Below are 25,233 nucleotides of genomic sequence, written 5' to 3'. Positions count from 1 at the left end.
AAGCAGGAAGTCCCGTGTAATATCATTATGAACAGTAATTAAATTTGTCCCTAATCAGAAAAGGGCAATAACCTCACTGTGTTTGCTTGCCCTTTTCCAAAAAGGTGTCACGCTGTTTGCCGGGATCACTGGTAAATCCCTGGGAAGCCAGCAGTGAATCCAAGACCAGCTTCTAATGCTGCAAGGACCTGATCTTGCTGGAGACTCTGGCCCCCGCCCTGGAAGATGTGCTGAAATGTTTGGTTGGATCAGCACCAGAGCACGTAGCACCTTGTACAAGAGAAAGCTTCAGCATTCACCCACGTGTGTCCCCTCCGTCCGCTGCTCAGTGGGACGCCTCGGCAAAAGATGATGTGGATGAAAGAAGCATAAACAGTTTCACGGGAAGACCAGGCAACAACTTGGAAGAGTTCATGAGGAATTACTTAACAGACAAATCATGGAACCACCCTGAAATGGACACAGTTGAAGGCTGGCAGGGAACAACAGGGAATTGTGCCACGTCTGTCTGCCCTGTTCACTAGGAACTTGCTTATGGCCGTGGCTAGAGGCAGAGCGCTGGGCTAGAGGCAGAGCGCTGGGCTAGAGGCAGAGCGCTGGGCTAGAGGCAGAGCGCTGGGCTAGAGGCAGAGCGCTGGGCTAGAGGCAGAGCGCTGGGCTAGAGGCAGAGCGCTGGGCTAGAGGCAGAGCGCTGGGCTAGAGGCAGAGCGCTGGGCTAGAGGCTGCAAGGCCCGGTGTTCATTCCGTCATTACGAAGCTGTTACTCTGCCTTCTAAACAAGAGTTAAAATGTCACAGAAATTACTGGCAACAACCCAGGAAAGGTAACATTTAAAATGCAGCATTGTCATCTAAAATGGTTTTGATCTGGAGATGAGGATGCTCTGAACACTTACACTGCATGCCTTACACCAGTTCTCCCTTTCATGTAGTTCATTCCTGTCCTGTCCTTTCGATTTAAATCTTCTAGCTTCTGTTGGCCCAACCAAGATATCTGCATCTGGGGACTAACAAACATAAAGCAGCATTATGACCGAGAACACTAACAATTTGGAGTTGGCTATTTTTAGACAGTATCTAGCTCCTCAAGTTTTGTGTCTGGCCATGCTTCAGATTAAGATATTTAAATCACATCCATCATTGCACATGTCTTCTGGATTCCCTTCCGCAACTTGTCTCCTCTCACTGTATGTGCACAAAAAAAATCCATTAATTGTTGTAATGAAAACAGCTACATAAAATGCTAACATCACTCATTCATTAGTGTGACACGCACCTGACGTGGGAGCACTTCTAAAATTCATTTTATTAAATCCTACTTCACTGCCTCAGATCAGGAAAAATATGAGCAAGAATAGATCCACATTAATAACTGACACACGTTTTAAAAAAAACCCCAAACATCAGACAACACGAAAAACAACTTGCTTTTAAATACATACCCTGATCAACTTAAGCATCCAGTAACTTACCCACATGTGAATAACTTCAAGGCTGTACTTTTAATACCATCTAAATCCAGTAGTAGACAGCAATGCATTTGATATGATGTGCGTATTGCAGCACACGGTAAGCTACGTGCAGCTCTTCAAGAGCAACACCAGTTTTTATTTGATTATGCACTCTCACACCCTAGTAAGACTGACATAATAAACTGGGATAACCCACGTGAAAACAACCTAGAACAAAATATTCTTCTGGACGTGGTTAACCCCATTTGTTCAGGAACTGACTGCTCTGTATTTATCTTAGGTTTTAGCTCTCCTAAGCCGACCTGTAGGAAACGCGTGTGGCAGCTAACTCCAGGCTGAAAGGGAAGGATTCTCCACTGGCAGTTCACACTGTGAACTTCCACGTGGAACTCGACTCTTGGAAAGTACCAAAGAGAACAGCGACACGATCTGCCTTTGCTCAACAGTTCTCTGCTCGCGGCGATCACCTGAGATAGGAGAAACAGAGGTTCAAGCCCAGGGTGAAGAGCCTGGTTCAACTCTCTCCCCAGAAAAGGGGAAGGTTCTCCCACAGCTTAAGGCAGTGCCTGCTCATCAGGATCAGGAGCAACACACACTGATGGGAAGCTGTCCCACTTTCCATAACTAATTAAATGTTCACAGAGGGACATTTAGCTGAGTGATAGATGAGACCAGAGAGGGTCGGAAACAAAGTTCTGCTTCAGCAATTTTGTTTCATTTTTACTACAGAGTAGAAAAAAAACAAGGAGAAACTGAGAGCCACATCATCTTCTAAACAATCTAGAAGTTATGGCAACATCTGGGGAGGCGGGAGATTGGGAGGCAAATCCTTGACCTCAGGAAGGCAAGTAAGAGACATGAGCCCAGACCTCACGTGCCATGGGATTAAGGTGAAAAGATGCTCTGGGACTGACGTGAACAGGGGCCGTTCCTCAGCTGTGCTTTCTTTGTGGCCACCTGTTTACACGCCAGCCCTCCTTCCTTCCAGACAGCAGCGGCTGGGAACACGTAAGCCCGTGCCAGGCCTGTGCGCAGGACCACACGTACCCCTGCCTGCAGCGCGAACCTGCCCGGCCAGCCTGTCACCCTGCCTCACACTGTGTTATGGTGACGGTACATGGTTAATATGGGGAAAGGAAGTGGGCTGAACTCACGTATGGAAATGGTAAATACTATGTGCTCCAAAAATTAATCAGTATTTGTAGCCAGCTGAGCTGCAGGTATCTCATGTGGTGGGCACGCGGATCGTATCGAGGTTTAATCTGTTGCCCCGCTGATGCCTGCGTGCGTTACACACCCAAGGCAAGGCAGAGAGGTTATGCTTTCAAAAGAGTACATTTCTTTACAAGTTGTTCAGATTTTTTTGAGAACCTATGGTCACAAATTTGCAAACTTTAATAGCTTATATGTACGACATGGTGGTACGCATATACCCCTGTCATTTGAGACTGGAGAACATTTTACCTTCCCAGGCAAAATGACCATTATTAACTATTCCTATTTAGAAAATGCTATGACTAAAGAATGCAGGATGAAGCAGTTCAGTTTAGGATCGAGCAGGGTGAGTGCACATTCAGGAAGAATTGGGAAGCTGGGGGATGTTTATCAAGAAAGACAGGATGGACAAAAGCTGGAGGAAAACAAAGAGGCATAATTTGGCTGTTTTATACTATACTACATTGGTAGAAACCTGATTTGTCTGGCCAGCATAACATGACTTTTTCATACAGATAAATCAGATCAGTACATTGGGCTATAAAAGTTATAAAAATAGTCTCCAAAACAGATATAGTTATTCTGTATTTTCAAATGAATAGAAGTAACACCTAATAGCATTCTCTGAAGACTTCTCTATTCTTAATTAAACTACTGACAGATAATAATGAACATTTCTTCGCCTCTAAATGGAGGTAATAAAATGGGAATTGAGTGACAAAAAGTATATATAAATTTAGGACAAAATAAAGTTACCCCAGAAACAGGAATTACTAGCTCAGCAGCTAAAACTGGATCGAAGAGTTAATTTACAAGAAATCTGTTAGGATGTCTGGAGAACCTTAACGGTACTATGACATAGGGCAGAGGGAAAGAAAAGACAATATCTAACAGGCCTTTTAGAGAAACAGTTGAATCCAACCTGGGGGTACAAACACTAGGAAAATTTACCATAATCGCATGGTTATGCTACGAGATAATTTTAACATAAGGAAATTCTCGCATGATTTCATCACAACATATTTTTTCCTGGGGACTGAAAATAATTGAAATATTGCTGAGCTATAGCCAAAACATGTCGAGTTATTTTTGCAAATAAACACTGCATATATGGAGCCACTGACTAAGACTATCCTTTTCCTGGCTCACTGTAGTTGATACTGAAATTCCAACACTTACTTGTGCAAAAAATCTTGTTCAGATCCCTGCTCCGACTCGTGCTCCTGGATCTGCTCTCCCATTTGTCTAGTGTTCTCTCGCAAGACAGTTGAGGTGAGCTGTGGTGCTTGCAGTGTCCCTGGAGTATGTATGTTTTCATTCCTGTTCAGCCATGAGCCTTCCAGACTCTCATCTAGAAAAAGAACATTTAAAACTACTGACGGAAAAAGAACATTTAAAACTACTGACGCAGTTCCGGTAATATGCAGTGCAGTATTACTGCCTTCGGGGTTCCCTCAGCCAACTCGCTGAACGAACACCTTACATTAGTAATGACAGCCTTCCATCTACTGACACACTTCGACACAGTTCATTTTAGTTGCAGCACCTTCTCCAAATTTGATTTTCAACAGTTTAGTGTCTTTTAAAACAAGTCTGCCTTTAAGAGATCAACTGGATAAATACACAAAATGATTTTATTTTGTGTTCTTTTAAGGAAGGACTGCTACCAGCTATTCCCAGCAATAACAGCTATTTAAAGTAAAAATATTTAATGAGCAAACAAAAAATTCCCAACATTGCAAACAAATATTGTATTGTAGGACTACCTGAGCTGTCGTATGCCTTGCACAGATATCTTGCAAGATAATCCCAATTCCCGAGTTTACAATGTAAATACAAGATTGTTAATCTCATGTATACAGCAAGCAAGATAACAGCTAAACACAGAGGGTGGATGATAAAACCCAAAATCTGTCAGCATAGATCTTTAGAAAATGCAGTAAGAACCATTCCAGTGGAGTAGGGAGGGGGCACTTTAGACAAGAGGAGTGGTCTGGCTGGCGTGAACTTTAAACAGTGACTGCAGACAGCATATTTAGAGCAGGTTGGAGGACTGGACATGGGAGGTGACAGTGGGACGCTGTGCTCATATTGTGAAGGGAGCAAAGCAGAGAGGAAGGAAGAGAGGGGACTTGAGAATGTGGTAGAGCAGACAAGTGTGTAGGCAAGGACGTAGAAAAAAAAGGAAGTTGCTGCAGCAAGTCAAAGACAGGGGAGATGACAAGAGAGGAGAAGACAAGATCGCAGATTTACTAACAGGAAGAAATGTGTGGTGAGAAAGTAGACGGGCATGTTGACAGATATTTTAGTTTTTCCTATGCCTTTGATTATTCCTTGAGCATAAATGTTGTCTAAAAAATTGCCTATTTATTCTCGAATTTATCTTTGAATTTTTTAGGGATTTTTTAAAAATCCTATTTATGTTTGATTTCCTTAAGGCATCGTGAAGAAATGTCACAGAGCAGATTTACTTTCAGTAGCAACAGGGAATGTTCTCTAACCCAGACAGCCTGCTGAACCCAATATACATTGGATTTAGGGATTTAGGTGAGAAAGGAACCATGGGGGACAAGTTATGGTTTTTTGATGCAAGGATAGTTTCGGCAGCGATCCTGCCCTTGTTTTAGTTCCTTTAGAGTGGAATCTAAAGAAAAAAAAAATCGTAGCAGGATTTAAAGAGAGGTCCAAATTTGTAACTGTACTGCCAGATTAAGCTTAAAGATGGGATTTTGGGAAGAGTTATAAAAATATGTAAAGATAAAAAAAACAACAGAGACTCACGTACATATTATGTATAGACCATCAGTTAATTTGTTCCTAAGACTGGTTCTTCATAACTCAAGTTATACAGATGAGCGAGCGGTAAATTCACACACAAGGATCAAATCTCTTGATTATTTCATGAGCTCGTTATTGGTACACACAAAATAAGACCTTGCTTGTGCAGAAATCTATGTCTTCCCATGGCAGGGGGGCTGGAACTAGGTGATCTTTAAGGTCCCTTCCGACCTAAACCATTCGATGATTCGATGAAAAATACAGACAGCCTGGCTCCAGGTTTTCTTGGCTTTCCTTTTTCCAGGATTCAAAAGGAAGTGTACTTAGGGCATAACACAATCAGTAATGCCTACTGCACATCAAGAAGCATCCAAAAATTAAGTATGTGGTGTCCTTCCAGCTGCTTATATTATTGTGGGTTTTTTTAACATATGATATCAAATGTCCTGTATCAACACATGTCTAAACCAAGACTTTTGGTGCTTGCATCGTGTATCCAATGTAAGGGAAGGCCACAGAGTGTGTGCTGATGATGTCATTAGAGAGCAATTCCTGGTAACTTTTCAGTTCTATCATCTACCAGGCAGTCAAATTCTACAATGAACCTATCAAGGAAAAGACAGTTATGCTGTTATGGGCTAAAACAAACAGTCATGAGCTATACACCCCTTCTGGACATAGCTACTGGGGTTGTATAGCAAAGCTTTCATGAGTAATGAAGGTCGGCGTAGTGATCAATCAATTTAAGGTCTATTAGGTTTTATACTGAAGAAAGGAGAGTGGAATCACTTCCTAACCAGTGTTCTTCAAAATGTGTTGTCCGTGAATGTCATGCTGCGATCCAGAGCTGTATTTGTAGTATTTCAAAGGACATGCCCCCACAAGAGCACCCCATGAGACGCAGTGTTCATCAGCCTTTTTTCTGGCCACAGATCACTAGCGGGGGAATTTGGGGTTGCTGCAGTGAACAGCGACATTAGACTGCTCTGCCTAAGGTGAGATAAATCCTAGGTACCTTCTGATGACACGGCGTTGGTAGAATGTAAACAGACGCTCATACCCTCTGTACGTGTCAGAATCCTGTCAGACCCACAGTGGGTGTTGGCATAGTCTGTACTGCAGCTAGATGATCTCCCGGTGCAAACTGCTGTGCGTTCAGACCTTTCAGGAACTGAGCAAATACCCGGGTAACCATGTATTTGCCCTACATAATTTTTAAGTCAGTGATGTTTGTGGAAAATTCTTGACGACAGCTGTTGCAAAGAAAGGTGATATTTCAAATGGAAAAGTATTGCAAGTCAATTCTCCCTTCTACTGACCACTAAAAAGAAGGACACGAAAAAGCATGAGGCAAACAACGCCATAAACACTACGTCATAAGACTGAGACTTGCCTTACAGGGAAGCAAAGGTGTTACTTCACTTTCCAGGAAAAAAAAAAGGGATATTGATAGAATACAATAAAATAGAATGAAAACAGTAACAAGAGGAAAGAAAAAAACCTCAGCAGTTGAATTCTGTGAAAATGATGGCATCCTGAAGGAAGCAGTATTTTATCTACCTAAACCCTGGGCCGGCTATGAGGAACTGAAGGACTCGGCACGTGTGCTGCTCAATCTAAGCTACTGTGGAGAATGGACCTGATACTGTAAGTGCATATGGACAAACTTTTGAAGAATATTTTGGGAAACTGCTGTATATTCAGGCAAATAGGCATTAGATTCCTCACTGAGGAGTTACTATCGTAGACACTGACTTTGGAAAAATCTCTGAAGTTTAAAGATCCCACTTCCACCTAACTCTGCAGTGAAACAGTAAATTTATGTTCACAAAACTACACACTACATCATACGGATTAACCAGGAACATATGCAATCTTGTAAGAAATTTGCTATCATAGCCAAATTCCCGATGAACATGCCTGAAGTCTCAGAAAGAGCAAATACAAACACTGGATATCAATACCATTTTAAACTAAAAAAAGATGTTTTTTTAGTGTTCTCCAGTGGTCCTACAAAATACAGTTCTATATCAGAATTTCTGCCTTGGGTTTGCTCTAACACCCTGTTAATTAACAACTGCTTCAGACTGGAGCACAGGCAGAACACCAGAGGTCCCTGACCGAGAAAGGTGTAGAGCAGATAAATCCTCAAACACCCCGTTTCCAACTTCAATAACAGTTTTTAACAGTTCTGAACCTGCAAATCTCAGTGAAGACAGACAAGAACAGGGACTCACAGTGGCATTTCTCAAAAAGACATTTTCAAGCTTGATTGGAATTTGCAGAACAGATGTCTTGTTTTTACTACATACAGAATAAATCATACATTTCACCATTAATTGATAAACCATAAGGACTTCTAAGAAGGAAGGTTGTAATATACGTACAAAACGAGAAATACCTCTAGCAGGCAACATAAAACCATACGAACCTTCTACTCTCTTCTTGTGGAGCGGTGGTCGTCCTTTCTTATTCCTCACTGAAGAGGCTTTGCTGCTGCTGCTTCCACTGTTAACAGACATTCTATCATCTTCGCCACCCGTAACTAGTGAGTTTCTATAGGAAATGAGCGGAAGCCATACATCTTCTCTTCTTTCCATCATCTGCTCTGTCAGAAACTTCTCTAAGTAGGAGTGACTGAAAATAAAAGACAATGAGTACAGAGGCCCAGCACATTTCTTCCTCTTCAATTAACCTGCATCCCCTCCTCATATTGTTGAGAGCTTAACACAAATCCTGCATGGTGTTTCCTTACTTTAACTTAATAACGTATGCTGATAGAGCATTGTATCTCTGCCTGAATAAGAATACACGTCATTGTCTCAAAACAAAGTAACATACTTAATCATGCACAGGTTACTCAGATAAACAATACAAAACGTTCTCTCCCCAACATCTTCCTCCCACATTTGTCTGTGATCGTTCACAGCACACTCTACTTCAGTCCCTCTCTTCTTTTGCATAGCGAGGAAGCCACTTCTGTGTATTGCTACTGGGTCAACAGACAGACTGAATTAGAATCACTGTTGTGAGGATGTAGGATATCCTTTTGCCTCTCGGAACAAGAAAAATGGTTTCCTCAAATGCAAGCAGTTATTTTTCAGTTAAAAAACCTGAAGATCTGTTCCACTGCCATGGAGAAGTCCAATGCACACTTGTTAACTTAAGGGAGGAACCCTATATATGGTCTCGAGACCATTTTGAGTTGTTTTCTTTTACCATTGATTATTTAATTATGGTTCTTGAAGTAGTCCCTAGAATGAATATGCAAATCCACATGAAAGTGATTCTAATGAATTTCAAGCTGCAGAAGCAAGCATTCAGAAGAGACCTCAGGATTCTTCAACATTACCTCTACCCTTCCTGCAAACACATTAGGCTGCACCCTTTGGTCACGGTTTCATTTAATCATTTCACATCGCCAGGTTGCCATCAGTGGGAGTCAAACCCACAAATTCTGCGTGGAAATGAACCCTCAATCTCCCTTCTCCTCTGTTAGCTCATGGCAGGCTCAAACTTCTTATGCAATCTAGGTATCAGAACAGGAGAAGGAGCCACACCGTAGATGCCTGGGTAACAGCCACAAACAATTTTTAATGGGATTTTGCTTTGATTCAGTGAATAGGATGACTTTGCTCAAAACCCAGCAGTTTTTCTGTCTACTGTTTTATTCAATATTGTGACGGCTTCCTTCCCCTTTTCATGTGTATACTGAGTAACATCCAAACCTTGCAATGAATGGCAAATTCTTGGTTTATTCTCTCCCTCTTTTACAGCACCCAAAAGTACAACACATGAGCGCTTCATGACTTTAGAGAATTTATTTGCGGAATAGTCTTGGAAAGGAAGAACTTCTCCTACATCCAATTGATATTTATAAAACTAGAGCCAGTAGGTTATGCCGAAATCATGAAGAAGGAAAAACTACACCACTTGGGGGTTCTTTACTGATTAGATGCCAAACTTCAGACAATTTTGCTCAGGACTTTAGAGGAGCTTCATAGTGGCAGTTCTTACCAGCTTCAATGAGGACAGAACCTCTGAATTTCTGTAAGTAAGAACACCACGCTGAGGCTCCGTCTCATCTGAGTTTAGACACCCAACAGTCAGTTGTCTAGTCTAAGCTAACAGTCTCTGTCTGAGAGAAATAAATGGAAATAAATGCCTCCACAGGGCAATTCACCTCTATACTGTCTTAGGTGAATTCCTCTGCATTTCCCTGCCTATAGCTGCCTGTGTGTTTGTAACTGCGTTAGTATAAATCTTGTTTTGCTAAGTGTAAGAGGCTGGCACCTTAAATATATAGTTTTATATTAAATCCATAGATTTGAATAAATCCATAAACGGCTATCGCTAATTCTGGAGGTCACTCGTAAAACAAGAAGCCTAATAAATACATAGGACAGGAAAACTAAATTAAACCAATGTTGCTGCCCCATTCCCAAACTGGAAAGATCTCCCTTTTCTCCCTGCAGATGAAAAAGCCTGCAGTAAACCAGAAAGGCAGTAGGAGCCCTGCAAAAGAGCAGTCGTTTGCTGAACTGTGACAGGACTGGTATTTTGTACCAAGGGCAGATGACGTGTGCAGACATACTGCATAGATAATTCATTTTTTGGGGTTGGGAAGCCAAGCTGGGGGACTTCTGGGAGACGGGCAGCCATATGCTCATGAGACTTTCAGGGTCATCCTAGAGCACTTTTGCCTCCAGACTAAAAGCCCATTGCTGAGTTCAGGGACAGTCACTTGGCAGGAGATGAAGCCAGGGAGGGAGGTAAGTGATCCGGTACACAGGACTTCTCCACCAGATGGTGGTCACGTACCTTCCTGCTCATAGGCAACCCCTTTGGAGGGAGGGGGAGAGGTCCCTGTGGATTGGAGGAGTCATGCTACAGAGAAGGGCAAATCAACTATCCGGAGTAAAGCTGAGTATGTCATGTCAGTGAAGCACTATGGGCAACGCAGCCACTGCCTGGTGGGGGCAAACATGACTGATCTCTCAAGGAAAGGAATGCAGGTATCTCCAGAAGAAATCTTTACATATAAGCAAGTTATCTTGACTCTCTTCGTAGTCCCCACAGCCAATGGAATCTCGGGCATGTCTGAACTCATCTTAAAACAGTAATTTAGCACAGATCAGATACATCATGCCCTAAAGGACCTATTTCTTTTCACTGATCTTCAAACTCAGCTAAAGTAAATAGCTCAGATACAGATGACTACAATAAAGACAGATAAAACCAGGAGAAATGGATTGCACCACGGCAACCTTTACAGCCCTGCGAAAGAAGCCAGTGGTTGCGTATGTGGGCACCAATGAGTGGGAGAACCTTCGTGAAAAAAGTTTAAATGGCAACACAGAAGGTGGAGGAACAAGATCTCCTGAAGCACTGAATTTCACACAAAGGATCAGGTCCAATTAAGTTCTCGTGTAAACTGTACAGAATGATGTAACTTTAAAATTTAGACACTGGAGAAACTTGTGGAAGGTATGACGACTGTACAGGAAGGATAAACTTCACTAAATTAAATAGGAATCAGGCTAATGGCACTTAAACTAAAGAGATGCAGGAGAATCTACAGTTCAGCTAGGAAGACAGTCATAAAATCCTATTATCCTTAAGTCCTGTCCTGAAGACCAGGACAGAGGTTGACAAGATTCAAGGATATAACAATGAAAAGCAGTTTCAAAAATTGCGTGCCAAGCTACCCAACTGGATCATCCAATTCTCAAGCTCGTTTTACTATTCCTTCTGCTGTGTTTGCTGAATTGACAAATTATTGATACAATAAAAAAATTAAATTGGTTCAAGTGTGTATACGATAAAAATTATATGAAGTTAACCAAAATGCATTTCTTATAACACAGATAAAGCTATAATATTCATAATTGTTAACCCTAATCGAAAAGTCTTTTAAAACAAATGTCTTCACAGAAAAACTACAGAAAAGTTTGACAGGAAGAGTCAGTTGAGGTAGTTGTGGTAGATATATATGACTTACACTCATTGTGGTCAAAAATTGACTGAAAAGGATATCTATAACTGTAAGTCAGAAGATCTTGCAATTGCATTTTTTAAATGGTCATAAAGTTATTCAAGGAATTCCGTTCTACACCGGGCATGTAGTGCTTGGTGATTTTTGACTGGAGCCCTCTTCCTTTTTCCCTTACTACTTCTGCACTCTGGCCAAATCCTGGATATTTGCTACATAATGTATTAGAAACGTAGAGCGCTACCTCCGCAGTGACGCTGACAACATGTCTTTACTATGAACTTGCCCTTAATAATGCAGTTTTCTCTTTACCAGTTCTGTTGAGATTTGCAGCCCTTCTTGACAGTCTGTTCAAACGTTGCTCATAAAACAGTATTTCTCGCTCTTTATTCAGTTCTTATCAACAATACCTCTGATTTATTTCCAGTATTTCATCTGCAGTAATTACCCACCATATCAAATTCAGGCGGCTTGTTTCAGCCTGCCAGTTCTCTACCACCCTGCTCTGTCCTAACCAACAATGGTGTCCTCTCTCAGCATCTTTCTCTATCCCGTTGTGCCAGTAACAGAAGCCTTGACAAATCTTTATTTCCCAGTTCCACTCAATAGACTAAAAACCAACAACAAATACATGTTTACATTTTATGTAAATGTCTAACAGAAACAGATGTTACTGCAATGTTTACAGGCCTGCACATTTCCTGCACTGCTAACATTGCATTTCTTTTTTCTTCTGGCCTGAAAAAAAGGTTATTTTTTTTTTTATTTTCACTGCCCCATGGGAAATTTTAAGCAATATTGTTTTGTGAGGTCTCAAACTCACCTCATCAGTGGATCTGATTCTCCTTTTCTCATTTATTTTTATTACTTTAAAATATAAAACAATGAATATCTATGTATGTGACATGTCTCACTGCAACTTCCTATAGCCCCCATTAGATTGTGAAAACCTCGAAGCAGAGAGATTAAAGACACTGCAGTGACTAACAGAGCCCAGCAAAACCCAGAGAAGAAAACGGAGCATTACTTACACAGTCTTTTTGTCCTGTCGCAAGAGTTTAGAAGAAAATTCACTAAGCACTTCAAGGAAAGCAAGGTTAGGAGGTGGATAGTCTTGTCCTTTTTGATTCTGATATTTGAAGGCAAACTCTATGCCATCTCTACAGTAAGGAAATATTAAAATTTTCAGACATTTGTGACAAAATAAAGAAGTTGCGCAAAATCTGAACTGTGATGAAATTCTTTATATTTTTATATCCCATCAGAACTTTTTTTTTTTCATTACTAGCCAACAGCTGCTTTGGGACAAAGGGGAATCAAACGTTCCCTCTAGATCTGTGAGGATTCAATCTCAAAGACAATGTATCGCCAGTCACACAGTAAGAAGGAATTTAACCACAATCTAAGAAACTTGGCAGGTGCTGAAAGCCGCTGCCTTAGCAGGAACAGCCAACTGGCTCTTTCTTGGTTCTGCACGAAGCAAAAGCTTGCAGTAAGAATAATATGCAAGATATAACTTTTGCATCAAAAGAGAATTTACTTACGAGGACACTGATACATGCACCTCTGCCTTATCTTTGCTTTATCATTTGAGACTAAAGAAAACAATTTACTTTCACGTTATCCAATAGGGGCGCACGCAGATCTTGACTTCTCTTTTGCTTGGCACAGGGAAGTGTCTGGTAGCATTTTGATCATGTTTTGCCAATCTCAGTCTTAATGACAGTCTCTGAGATAGCACACTTTAAAATATAAACCTTTTTATGACACGGGAAAGTTATAATTTAAATTTAGCAGCACCTTTCTACACTTTCCTACGCAGCAGTTACATAAAAAGCATCAATCCACTTTGTAAAAAAAAACAAAAAACCAACAAACAAACAGATTTCCAAAATATTTTTGGAATCTCTTTTTATAAAAGCCCTTTATGCCTACAGAATCCACAGTGGAGTGGTACAAAGAACTACCTACAGTTGTTAGATACAGTCCACACAAATATGAATAATACCAGTGCCTTTACCTGAGATAAACACGGCCAGTCCAATAAATTCCAACAAATAATTAGGTAGCAGCTAGTTTTCCTTCCTTTCTTACATACATATATGTATACCCCCACCATTTTTCTACATAAACTGGAAAGAAATATATCATTATTCTAGGACCTGTTAAGATTATGTACCTTTAGAAAAGGTAGGCTGAGCAAAAGTTTTATTTGGAAAAAATATAAAAATCTAGTTTATTTACCACCACTCACTTGTGTAGTGTGGCCACAGCCTCTCTTGTCTTGATTTGATCCAAGCCAAAAGTGAGGGCAAACCGACGGGCCAGTTCCTTAATTCCACTAACGTGGGCAGATGTCCTGTCCAAATTGGGACCTTGCTCCTGAACAAGCTCATTAAACAGCTAGAGAAAGAATTCAATTGTTAAAATTTGTGAGCTAGAAAACACTTTTCTTGACAAAGACTTTGGTTCTTAATCTGTTACGACTAAGAGTGGACATTACAATGGCTTTTTTGACACATGTGTAACATGTCCATCCTCTAATACACGTCAGTTTCCAGACTTTCTTCTGTGTAACTGCTGTTTGCCCATCGTCCTCCATCTTGTACTTCTGCAGATGATAACTCTTAAACGGGATTTTGCACTTACCTTCACTGAGTTGCATCTATTATTCTCCCAAGTCATCAAGATGGTTCTGCATTCTTATGCTGCTTTCCACAATACCTACGTCACCCATCAGATCAGCATCTTCTTTGAATTTAGGAAGCAAAATTGCTATTCCATCATTCAAGACTTAATGACTATGTGAACAGCGTTACTGGGTAAACGCCTTCAAAGCCCACTTGATAATGCCCTTTCAGTACAATAACGAACTACCCAGTAGTTTTCCAGTCAGTTCTACATCTTCTTCTGGTACTGCCATTTAGACCACATTTTCCTAACTTGCTAATGAGAATATCAAGGAAGATGGTGTCGGTGACAATATTAAATCAAGTCACATTGAATCTACTGTTTCTCTGATATCTACAAGCTCTGTTACTATATAATTAATGGAAGCAGCCTAATTTGACATGATTTCTCCTTGACAAATTCATACTGGCTGTTACCTATCATTTAGGCACTTGCAAATAGCTTGTCTAATTTTTTTTTTCCCATGAAATTATATTAGCCTGACTGATCTATGGCACCTGGCTTCTTCCTCTCTCCAAGTTTTAAAGACAGGAACTACTTTGACACTTGCCAATTCTTCTGGAAGTACATCTGTTTTTTTCAAGTTTTCACAGATATCTCAGCTTCCAGACTACTACAGGAAACCCCCTAGTACTCTGGAACGAATTTAGGGAGGCCCAGCTGATTTGAAAACATCTAATTTATAGAATTAATTTTTCTAAGTAATGGATATAGCTGGTACTTCAAGGGCCTAAATGGTATTTAGTGAAGCTCACACTTTATGCTGTTGGCAGAACAAGGGTGGATTTCATTATCAAGCCAATAATTTATGGTTGATGTAAAGCAAATTTTTCAGGGAAAAAACATGTTTAATGATATAGGAAGACTTAAACTAATTAGCCCGAAGTTTGAAAAATCCATTGGTATTTAGACAAAATGTAAAGAAGATGCATTCCTTCCAGCTAATTATAAGAAGAAAAAGTCATCCTAATTCTTCTTGTTCACTAGGTACCAGTAAGCAAACACTATGAATCAGCGTGGACCAAATTGCCTTCAAGGCTCTTCTCTCCCTTTCTTCTATTTTAATCTGACCAAAACTTTGCCAGTGTGGGCTTAAGGAGACAGAGATTACTGAGACAAATGAACAGTGACAGCCTGAATTGAGGAGCAAGATAATCTCTTAACAGAAGTGTAGTGTTTTCGATTCATTGTAAATGGCACCAGAGAAAATCCTGTCCAGTATTTTTAAAGTGAGGCATTTCTAACAAAAAAATCAATATTCTTACCTGTTGCAAACTGAGAATGAGTGTCTTTGCACACTGGATTTTATCAATTTGCCTTGTTTTGCTCAGGGTTTCCTTAATGATATCTCCATAGTCGTTGTAGTACTAGGAAAAACGCGGAAAAAAACCCCAACCTCTTTAAATCTTTAAATTGAACCTCTTATACAATTTCTTACAATTTTCCCGACAGAAAGATTACTTAGAATTCTTATTTTGAAAAGGCAGCAGTTGCCAACAAACCCAGTCTCAAATCCATGTTTTTTGTAAGTGGGAGGCAATGTTTCAGTACCAAAATTTAAATTGATTGGTAGCCTGCACCTCATGATGAGACAAGGAACTTCAGTATTTGTTATCATCTTTTGCAACAAATATGTTGAAAAACAAACCAAAGAGTATTTCCTACCCCAAACTAAATATTTGATGAAAGTGACCCATGGCTGCAAACTCTACCAAACAAGATTACATTGAATCCACACACCCTTCAACAAGGAGGTGTAAACAGACAGTAGCACACAGGTGTGAAGCTCCATATACAATGCAAGCTGAGCTGGATGGCCAAGAAAGGAATTCACTGAATCCAGAAAGCAGAGTAAGGTATTAGTCAGTATAAAGTGCTGATTTTCTTTATGTTAGAAGAATGGTTGCTGAAAACCACAGCCGATGGTACGAACCATTTGGGTAGAAAAGAGTGTATAATCATTAAAACTTCCAGGCTGAGAATACAAATTTTTTTTTTCCCAACCAGTATTCTTTCAGCCTCATTAATATTTCTGCATTTGCAACCATGTATTTTCATTTCTCTTAAGTATTGCTCCTGCCTTCTTTGGTACAGAGATCCTTCTAGTTCGTATTCCAATTTAAACTCAGTTTCTCTCACCCTCCCCCAATTTCAAGAGGAGGGGAGTGGGGAAAGAAGGCGGCCAACCTGGAGCAGCGGGTAGGAAACAAACCTGGACTGGGACAGCTTCAGTTTGAAACTCCTGCTCTGGAAAAATTCCCTAACCAAGACTGATCCTGAGCAGTGACCTGGCTGATGACTAGAGTGTGCATTGGGGATTTTATTGTCCTGTGTGCTCCTAATGAACAGAAGGAGGATTTAAACTTAAATCCTTTACATTTCACATCAATATCTCAAAAACTATCTATAAAGGACCTGTTCCCCACTCCAGGTTTTCTTCCCTGATTGTCATCTTTACGATGACTAATCCTTTGCCGAGGGACAGGTGAGGTATACCCAGCAATTTGATGTAATCCGAGGGGCTTTGTGTTGCTTGGCAGTGTCAGGACTGCCAACGTGCCTGTTTTCTGGCAGGTAAACTCACAAGTACAGGGTGCAGTGGTAGCTGAGCAGCAAGTCTTTCTGAATTTCATTGGGCCTAACTACTGTATGGAAGCAGCATAAGTTGGTAAGACATTCAGCTAATGCATACCTACTTACAGCAGAGCTTTTTTTTCTGCTGTCCTGTTTAAAACAACCTTTTCTCACAAAAAAAACCCACCCTGTTTTCTTATGGCAAGATTGGGAGACTCCCAGTGGAATGTGACATTGAACACAAAACTGTTACTGTGGATTCTAGGAATGAATTTGAGAGGCAGGATAAGAAGATCTCTGTAGAGGGGAGCCTCTCTGGAAATACTCAGCACCTTGTAGGACGAACTTTTGGCGCTGCCTTTAATAAGGCACTCCCCTACACAGGACAGGAAGCTCAGAGCTTACTGCTTCTCAGTGGCAGGTGTAATTTAGAAAGGAAAAACTATTACAAAAATCAAATAAGGTTGAAAAAGCTTTCAAAAGTGTTCAACCTTTGACTACTGCACTGGAAAGGAGAGAAAGAAGGGCCCTGACACTACCATCTGTGTTCAGTTAGGAAGAGGAGAATACACAGAGCTGTACCTTCATATAGTGTTTGAAGATATCTGCTGCTGCATGCATGTCCACAATGTCATAAATTATCAGCTTGCTAAAGGCAGCCAAAAGGTTTCTTCTCTTATGTAAAGCTTCTATTTTGTTAGCTTCATCTTCTTCATCTCCCTCTGAAATCATCAACAATAAAATGTTTATAAGTAACTCCTATGTTCTAAAGCAACATTATTGAAGAGTAGCTTCTAGAAAAAAATCAATTCTTTAAAATGAAGCAAGGAAGTTGCAGGAGAAGCTAAAATGAAAGGTGATAATTCTTGAGTCCTGCCTGGGTTAGGACTTTCAGAAAAGTTCAGGAACATGACACACCATTGACCGAGGCTGCTATCTATATTCCTGAGTAGGTACCGAACATAATCCACATGGAACTGAATTCTTGTTTTCTTTACCCTGTGAAAGGCCATGGTAAAGACTTGTTGAATGCTTTTTGCTTAACTTCTGAAACACAGGACGTTTGGAGATGCTTCATTAACATGACTAAGCTATAAATATTTCACATAAGGAAAATTAGAAGCAGCAGTACTTCTACTGCATGCCTTGGATTTTCAGATATGAAATCGATGGCTCTAAAGTATCAGTAACAACAGGAAGCAAAATTCAGTTGTAACAAACATTAGCACTGAATGGCAATGTCATAAGTATTAAGTCCCTGTGTAAGACTCCACTCAATGAAAATGAAACTACACATAAAATGTTAAATATAATATCATATAATAAAAGCATAGTCTACAACTTATATAAGAAAATGAAATCAGTTGTGATAAAAATAAATATTCTGTGGTATTTAGAAGAGCTTATTCTTGGAGGGAATCTTCTAACCAGTGTGAAGAAGTACAGAGCTGTGGCGGGGGGAGGAGGGACATAGAGTCACCGAGAGTCTCTTGCTGCACTTGTACTAGAGTCTCCACAGAGCTACAGCACTTGAGTCACATATTTGATCACAGGAAATCTCTTACAAGCAGAGGAGTTGATTGTGAATATGCATGCACGTTTTAATCTTGAGATTCTTTAACAAACAGAATTGAAGCCCATTAGCACATTCCTCCATCCCTTTTCTTAATTTCTTTTTATCATTACTGATGCGTTCTGAATACCAAAAGTTATAAATGGTCAGACTGACTTCATGGAGTCAGAGCAGCATTAGGGAATGGAGATTACGTACAAAGATCTGCATCGATCTTTTTGCTGCCTTCCCAGTCCAACCACAAGATGTTAAAGAACAGCAATTTTGCTAAAGAGCAAAAAAAAAATTAGATACTGTCCTCCTAAAATCTATCCTCGATGTATTATTCTGAACATTGAACTCACAAAGTATGATTAACCACATATGGATTTCTGGTGAAGGTGTGTTTCAAAATGTATTTTTCCCAGGACTTCTTAAAGAGATGCACAACAAAGATGTTAGCTGCTGAGGAGCTAGAAAACTGAAAGCACCTTTAGAGCAAGAATGAATGCTCTGAGACCTTAGTTCTATATATTGCTGTCTTAAAAGGTCTAAAATAGCACCTATGTGTCATGCTAACATACAAATAACTGAGTACAGTGGAAATTCAGAAAATGTGCCAAAAAGAGCCGCTACAGTGTGCACCCAGCAGCTCTTTCACATAGTCCAACTATCATCTCTTGTCCAAAGCTATTTAAGATTTGGATATTGAATACCTCTGTACTTGCATTGAGGCATTTATAACGCATAGCAGCAGCACCAAGTTATTTAAAACCAGACTTAAATGACAAATCGGCCTCTCCCCGACTGAAAGCCAAAAATCCCAAGTCATCCTTGTGAGGAGGTAGAGACGGGGTCACCTCAGCCTCCAGACTCTGAAAGGGTGGCCATGCACAGATGCCAAGGAAAGAGCAAGGAAGCATGCAAGCATACACGATACTTTCCCAAGTACTTTCCTGGTCTCCAGCCAAATCAATGATGTCCTGGGCTTGACTTGATTATTTTGGGGGAGGAGCAGAAGGATTGGTTATTTAGTAATATCAGAGTTTTTTAAGGCCTTATTTGCCTAGACTTTTGCTGGGCTGGTAAGGTTTGCCTTCAGGATCCTGTAACTCTATTTAGTAACTCTAAAGGTTTTCTCTTTATGTACTCTTCCATTGTACTTCTTCCCACGAAGCTGTGTTAAATGAAGCCTGCTGCTGAACTATGATTGTACTGGTTTGGAAATAAATATTAATAAAAATATAGATCAGTAAAGGAAGAATAATTTTGTCCAGATTTATAGCATGTAGTTAGAGTCCACTCCCATGTCTTCTGAAAACATCTTTTTTTATGAATTTTTTTAAGCGCTTATTTCTTCTTTAACACAAGTAGTACTGAATATCGAGTATTTAACATTCACATCTCCCCCAAATAAAGAAAGAATAATTCTGAAAACATTTGAGCAACCTGATCTGAAAATTCTATTTTCTCCTTTCTTGTGTCTGCTATGAAAAAAAAGCTGAGTAGAAAACATGAAAGCTAAACATACCCATGCTCTGGTTTTCATCATCTTGGTCAATAAAGACATGGTCCATCACAAAACTGAGGAGTTCTGACTGGAGACCTGAATCTGGATTAAACACCAAAGGCTGAAGACCTTCTCGACCTCCAGTCATCAGCTGATGACTAAAAATCATCAAAAGATCACAGAGCAGCATGAAAGCCTGAAAGGCAAAAGAGAATGAATGCAGTAAGAACCATAAGTCAAGTAAGTAAAAAATAAAATACCATTTATCCAATTGCCAGATATCCCTGCTATTATTAAATGTCTTTCTTTAACTGTACTCAGTTGTATTTGTTTGCGTGCTGTGAAAAGTGCTCAAAAGGGTTTCTCCTAACTTTAAAATGTTATTATGCCTTTGATTCCTATGTAAGGAACTGTGTTTACTACCTCTTCCACATCCAGGACGATCCACATTAAACTTTAATTTCTTCTCTATAAAAAGAACTCTAAATCTAACTCTGATCCAAGGACTGTGGAAAAAAACCACCGCTTTTGATAAACCGTTAGCAAAGTTAAACAAGCAAAAACCAAACAACATTAAAGAGGGAAAATCCAAGCTGAGTCACTGTCCGATCCCAAAAATGCGGAGAAGCAGCTGTAACCAAAGAAATTCTCGCAGAATTTCATCAACAATTCTCTGCCAAAAGAATCAAGTAACTTCGCATAGCTTTCAAATCCAGATAAAAGCCGACCAGGGCACAGTTTTCAATGATTTATGCTCGTTACTATTATACCCTCGTTACCTGAGAATAAAGAAGGCAGCTATTAGTAACTCCATTTCTTTCAAGGGCTTCTCTGTATACTCTCAGGCACGAGAGCAACACTGTTTTCCCCAATGGCTTGTGCTGGAGTGTCATAGCCAGCTGTATTCATTTGCATTACATTCAACACCTGAGCACCTTTCAGAAAGCGCTTTTTAACCTTGTTTGTTTCTCTATCTTTAACCCCAGGTTTTGAAAACTGAGAAAGAGAGGAAGGTTCAAAGTACGAATGCGTAAAAAGAAGACTCCTAGAAGATCTACGCTGGATGTGCTGCAGAAGCCTGCAGGAGTCTCACTCAGGGCAGTGTCAATCACCGTTCCCAGGTAGGTGGTAGGCCAGAGGCGTTTGCAACTGAAAAGCGATTGCAGAATAGCTCTGAGGCATGAAATCCAATAGGCTTTAATTCGGTCCTATATTCCCCCTCTACAAACAGCTGAACAGAAAGATAGTTAAATGTGCGTTTAAACATATTTTTGAACGAAGCCTAAGGAAAAGTAGTGAGAGAGAGAGAGAGCAATCTGCTCTACAAACTTCCAAAATGAAATCTTTGTGAATGCTGAATGTCATAGCAGCTCGCTTATTTCTTGGAGTATGTTATAAAATCTGAGTGAGCTATACTCAGGCAAGAACAAAATGCAGATCATTGTAAACTATGTTCTACTTAGACTATGGAAACAGATGCCACTATTTGGGATTTTTCTCCACTGGATCCAAAAAGCTGTGATTTATTTCAGTGATGATCTCACCTGCCCTAAACTCCTTTGATACTCAACAGAATTTAAGCTCATCCTAATTGTAGACCTTTAAAAAACAGTGTATGAATATTGCACCGAAAGTGCTTATTTCTGTCCTATATAAAGACAGCAGTGGACTCAGATACAGATACGTCTAGTCACGGGAGATTTTTCACTCAAACAGTCTAGGAAAAATTGAAATGTTTGAGTCCTGTTTCTATAAATACTTAATACATTTTTCCTTCCTTTGATACATACATTGATCTTTTCTGGAAAGAATGTATAGAGTCAGAATCAAATACGGCAGAGAGACAATATAATTTGCGCAGAATTCTCAAAAGAGTCCAGTAAAACAAAAGGATTAAGAAGCAGTCCTGCACTCACAGAAATATACTTTTTAAGGAAGAAAATTAAAAGGATCATAGAAGTGTTGGCTGGAAGGGACCTCTGGAGTCTCTAGTCCAACCTACTCTGACTGGGACACGTCACAGCTTCTAAGATAAGGTTAAATTGCTAATGAAAAAAAAAAAAAAAAAAAAAGAATTGTGGCCACTAATAATAAGATAAAAACACGTTAATACACATCAAGAACAAAAACACTGCAGCGATGGGAAGGATCATTTACCATTTGTTGAAGCAGAAAAGGCATTAGTTCTAGCTTAAGCTAGAACTTTGCTTTGCTATTTTCATGAAGCTAGATGATATTTTCACATTATATAGTATTAATAAAATTTGCCAAGAGTAACTACTCAGGATATTAAAAAACAATTAGTAAAGTTAAATCTGCTGGAAGACAATGACATGTCAGAGTCTTTTAAAAACACGTAAACTAGCAACATCTTAAATATTAATATTTATCAACTTGCAGAACACTGTGTAAATGCCAAGCACAGCTATCTTTCAAAAGAATAAAACTGTCTTTTAAGAAGCATTATCTTTTAATAGCAGGCCAAAACCACAGGCCAGTTAGTTACAGTCTTTTCAAAATCCTGGGAGGTCTGATAGAAATGCAATTTGTAGACAATTAAAAGATGTCAACAGACTTGATATAAATCAGCATATACTCATAAAATCTCAGCAAATAAACTAGCCATTGTTTTTTTCAGAAACTGTGAATTATTTCAACAGGCCCTCTGATTTAATTTCTTTTATTTCTATTTCTAAATACGCATAGCAGAAGCTTCCCTCTCCATGCACGCATGGCTTTCCAAAAGCCTAAAGCAGAGAACTGGATAACCGCACTGAACAATAAAAATCATAAAACCATAAAAAAATACGCAATCATATTTCACATCTATACTTTTGGCATATGTGTGCACACACATACACATGCAGAAAGATGCACGCACTTAAGTTTTCAGTGCTACCAAACAGGGAAGCACAGCAACCTAAGCTGTCATGGTTATATTGATGGGAATCTAAAAAGCTCTCCAAATCTTTACATTTCTATAATGAAGACACTGTTTAAATAGGTATTTTACTCTGATTTCTCAAGGAGACATAACTATTTGTGAAGTGACAATTTTTGCATAGTGTGAGAGGACATTACATTCTTAGGTGTTACTCTCACTATTTTTGTAAAATGAATTAACTTTTTTTTCTGCTAGAAAATATGCAGTAGTATGACCTGTACTGCCAGAAGCCTCAATTTTCTCTCATTAGCCACAATGGGAAAGAGATACAATAATTAGTATTCACCACTACATTTAACTGAATTATTAGGATAACAAAATAATGAAATATTGTTGACGCTTCAGGCATTTGCCTTTGTCAGGAAAGCAGTCACCCTATGCTCCCTATTAGTCAACAACAGGGGGAAAAAATCCAGAAATATACAGAGACAGATTCAGCTCATTTGAGGTCTCAATCACCCTCTAAAGTGCCTATTTCCATCTATTGATACAGCATCTAAAGGAATAGGCTTTTATTTTAGGTCACTGAGAAGCCTAAAGTTATGATAGCTGAATATAAGCCGAAGCATCCAGGTAACCCTTATTGTTACATCAGAAATACATTTGACATTAGCTGGGCTTTGAAGGTGCTTTTAATACAGCTCTTCTTATGGAGAGTTTGTTCAGTTTTATTTAGACAGAAGGCACAGATGATTTAAATTTGATATAGTGTTGTCTTGAGTTTTACTACAGTTTAATATTCACACTTTTCCTAAAAGCATATGACAGACATTTCCTTTACCTGTTCTTTGACTGGAGTGTTGACATTTGACAGACACTGCTGGCAGACAGCCAGAAAGGATTTCACAGTTTTCCTCAATACCAACAAGTCCTCCTAGAATAAACATTAAAAGGGATAATATGTAACTATTAATAAAAGGTTGCTAGGAAAAAGCAAAATAAAAAGATGGTGATAATTTCATACGTTCAACCCTATAAACTAGCCAAACAAAAAAGGCCATTTAAAAACATGCTATTCATCGAGCATGGAGCAAACCAAGTCATGAATTTTCAGAAGAATGACCCAAAGTTTCCCCTGTAATAAGTAACAATAATAAAACAATACATTCCTGAGTTAAATTGTCTGTATTTTGTATTGAATGTAAAGTATAAATGTTTCAGAACAAAAAGTTAAAATACATCAAGGTCAGCGCACCTGGTGGTTTATAAAGAATTCTGTACTCAGATAAATCAATGTGAACTAAAAAATAAAACCATAGAATCATAGAATGGTTTAGGTTGGAAAGGACCTTGAAGATCATCGAGTTCCAACCCCCCTGCCATGGGCAAGGACACCTCTCACTAGACCAGGTTGCCCAAGGCCATGTCCAGCCTGGCCTTGAACACCTCCAGGGATGGGGCCTCAACAACCCCTCTGGGCAACCTGTGCCAGTGCCTCACCACCCTCACAGTGAAAAACTTCCTAATGTTCAATCTGAACCTGCCCTCTTCCAGTTTAAAGCCATTATCCCTTGTCCTATCGCTACATGCCCCAGTAAAAGTCTTTCCCCAGCTCTCCTGTAGGCCCCCTTTAGGGACTGGAAGGCCACAATAAGATCTCCCTGGAGCCTTCTCTTCTCCAGGATGAACAGCCCCGACTCTTTCAGCCTCTCCTCATAGGGGAGGTGCTCCAGCCCTCGGATCATCCTCGTGGCTCTCCTCTGGACACTCTCCATCAGGTCCATGTCCTTCTTATGCTGGGGACTCCAGAGCTGGATGCAGTACTCCAGGTGGGGTCTCACGAGAGTGGAGTAGAGGGGCAGAATCACCTCCTTTGACATGATGACAACCCTTCTGATGCAGCCCAGGATACGGTTGGCCTTCTGGGCTGCGATCGCACATTGCTGGTTCATGCTGAGCTTCTCGTCTATCAGCACCCCCAGGTCCTTCTCCTCAGGGCTGCTCTCCAGCCATTCCCCGCCCAGCCTGTATTTGTGCTTGGGATTGCCCCGACCCAGATGTAAGACCTTGCACTTGGCCTTGTTGAACTGCATGAGGTTGGCCTGGGCCCACCTCTCCAGCCTGTCCAGGTCCCTCTGGATGGCATCCCTCCCCTCCAGTGTGTCCACCACGCTAAAGAGCTTGGTATCATCGGCAAACTTTCTGAGGCTGCACTCGACCCCACTGTCCATGTCGCCAACAAAGATGTTGAACAGTACAGGCCCCAGTACCGACCCCTGAGGAATGCCACTCGTCACTGCTCTCCACTTGGACATCGAGCCGTTGACTGCACCTCTTTGAGTGTGACCATCCAGCCAGTTCTTTATCCACCGAGTGGTCCATTTGTCGAATCCACATTTCTTCAATTTAGAGACCAGGATATCGTGTTGGACAGTATCAAACGCTTTGCACAAGTCCAAGTAGATGACATCAGTTGGTCTTCCCTTGTCCACTGCCACTGTAACCCCTTCGTAGAAGGCCACCAAATTTGTCAGGCATGACTTGTCCTTGGTGAAGCCATGCTGGC

At 40.2% G+C, this 25,233-nt stretch overlaps 1 protein-coding gene across 1 annotated transcript in view; it reads right to left on the bottom strand.

Annotated features, from left to right (window-relative positions):
* The window catches only part of STAG1 (STAG1 cohesin complex component), a 157,939-nt gene that overhangs the window by 3,756 nt on the left and 128,950 nt on the right, over positions 1 to 25,233 (bottom strand). The window contains exons 23-31 of the mRNA XM_082486841.1: positions 23,509 to 23,601; positions 19,805 to 19,979; positions 17,304 to 17,443; positions 15,413 to 15,514; positions 13,711 to 13,859; positions 12,488 to 12,616; positions 7,896 to 8,101; positions 3,866 to 4,037; positions 896 to 1,006 (exon numbers count right to left, since the gene is read on the bottom strand). Coding sequence (XP_082342967.1) covers positions 896 to 1,006; positions 3,866 to 4,037; positions 7,896 to 8,101; positions 12,488 to 12,616; positions 13,711 to 13,859; positions 15,413 to 15,514; positions 17,304 to 17,443; positions 19,805 to 19,979; positions 23,509 to 23,601 — 1,277 coding nt within the window. The remainder of the gene's footprint in view (positions 1 to 895; positions 1,007 to 3,865; positions 4,038 to 7,895; positions 8,102 to 12,487; positions 12,617 to 13,710; positions 13,860 to 15,412; positions 15,515 to 17,303; positions 17,444 to 19,804; positions 19,980 to 23,508; positions 23,602 to 25,233) is intronic.

The sequence above is a fragment of the Vanellus vanellus genome, assembly GCF_965231255.1.
Source record: "Vanellus vanellus genome assembly, chromosome: 8".
NCBI lineage: Eukaryota > Metazoa > Chordata > Aves > Charadriiformes > Charadriidae > Vanellus > Vanellus vanellus.
Note: the sequence above shows the minus strand (reverse complement) of the source record. Positions and strands in the feature narration are given on the sequence as shown.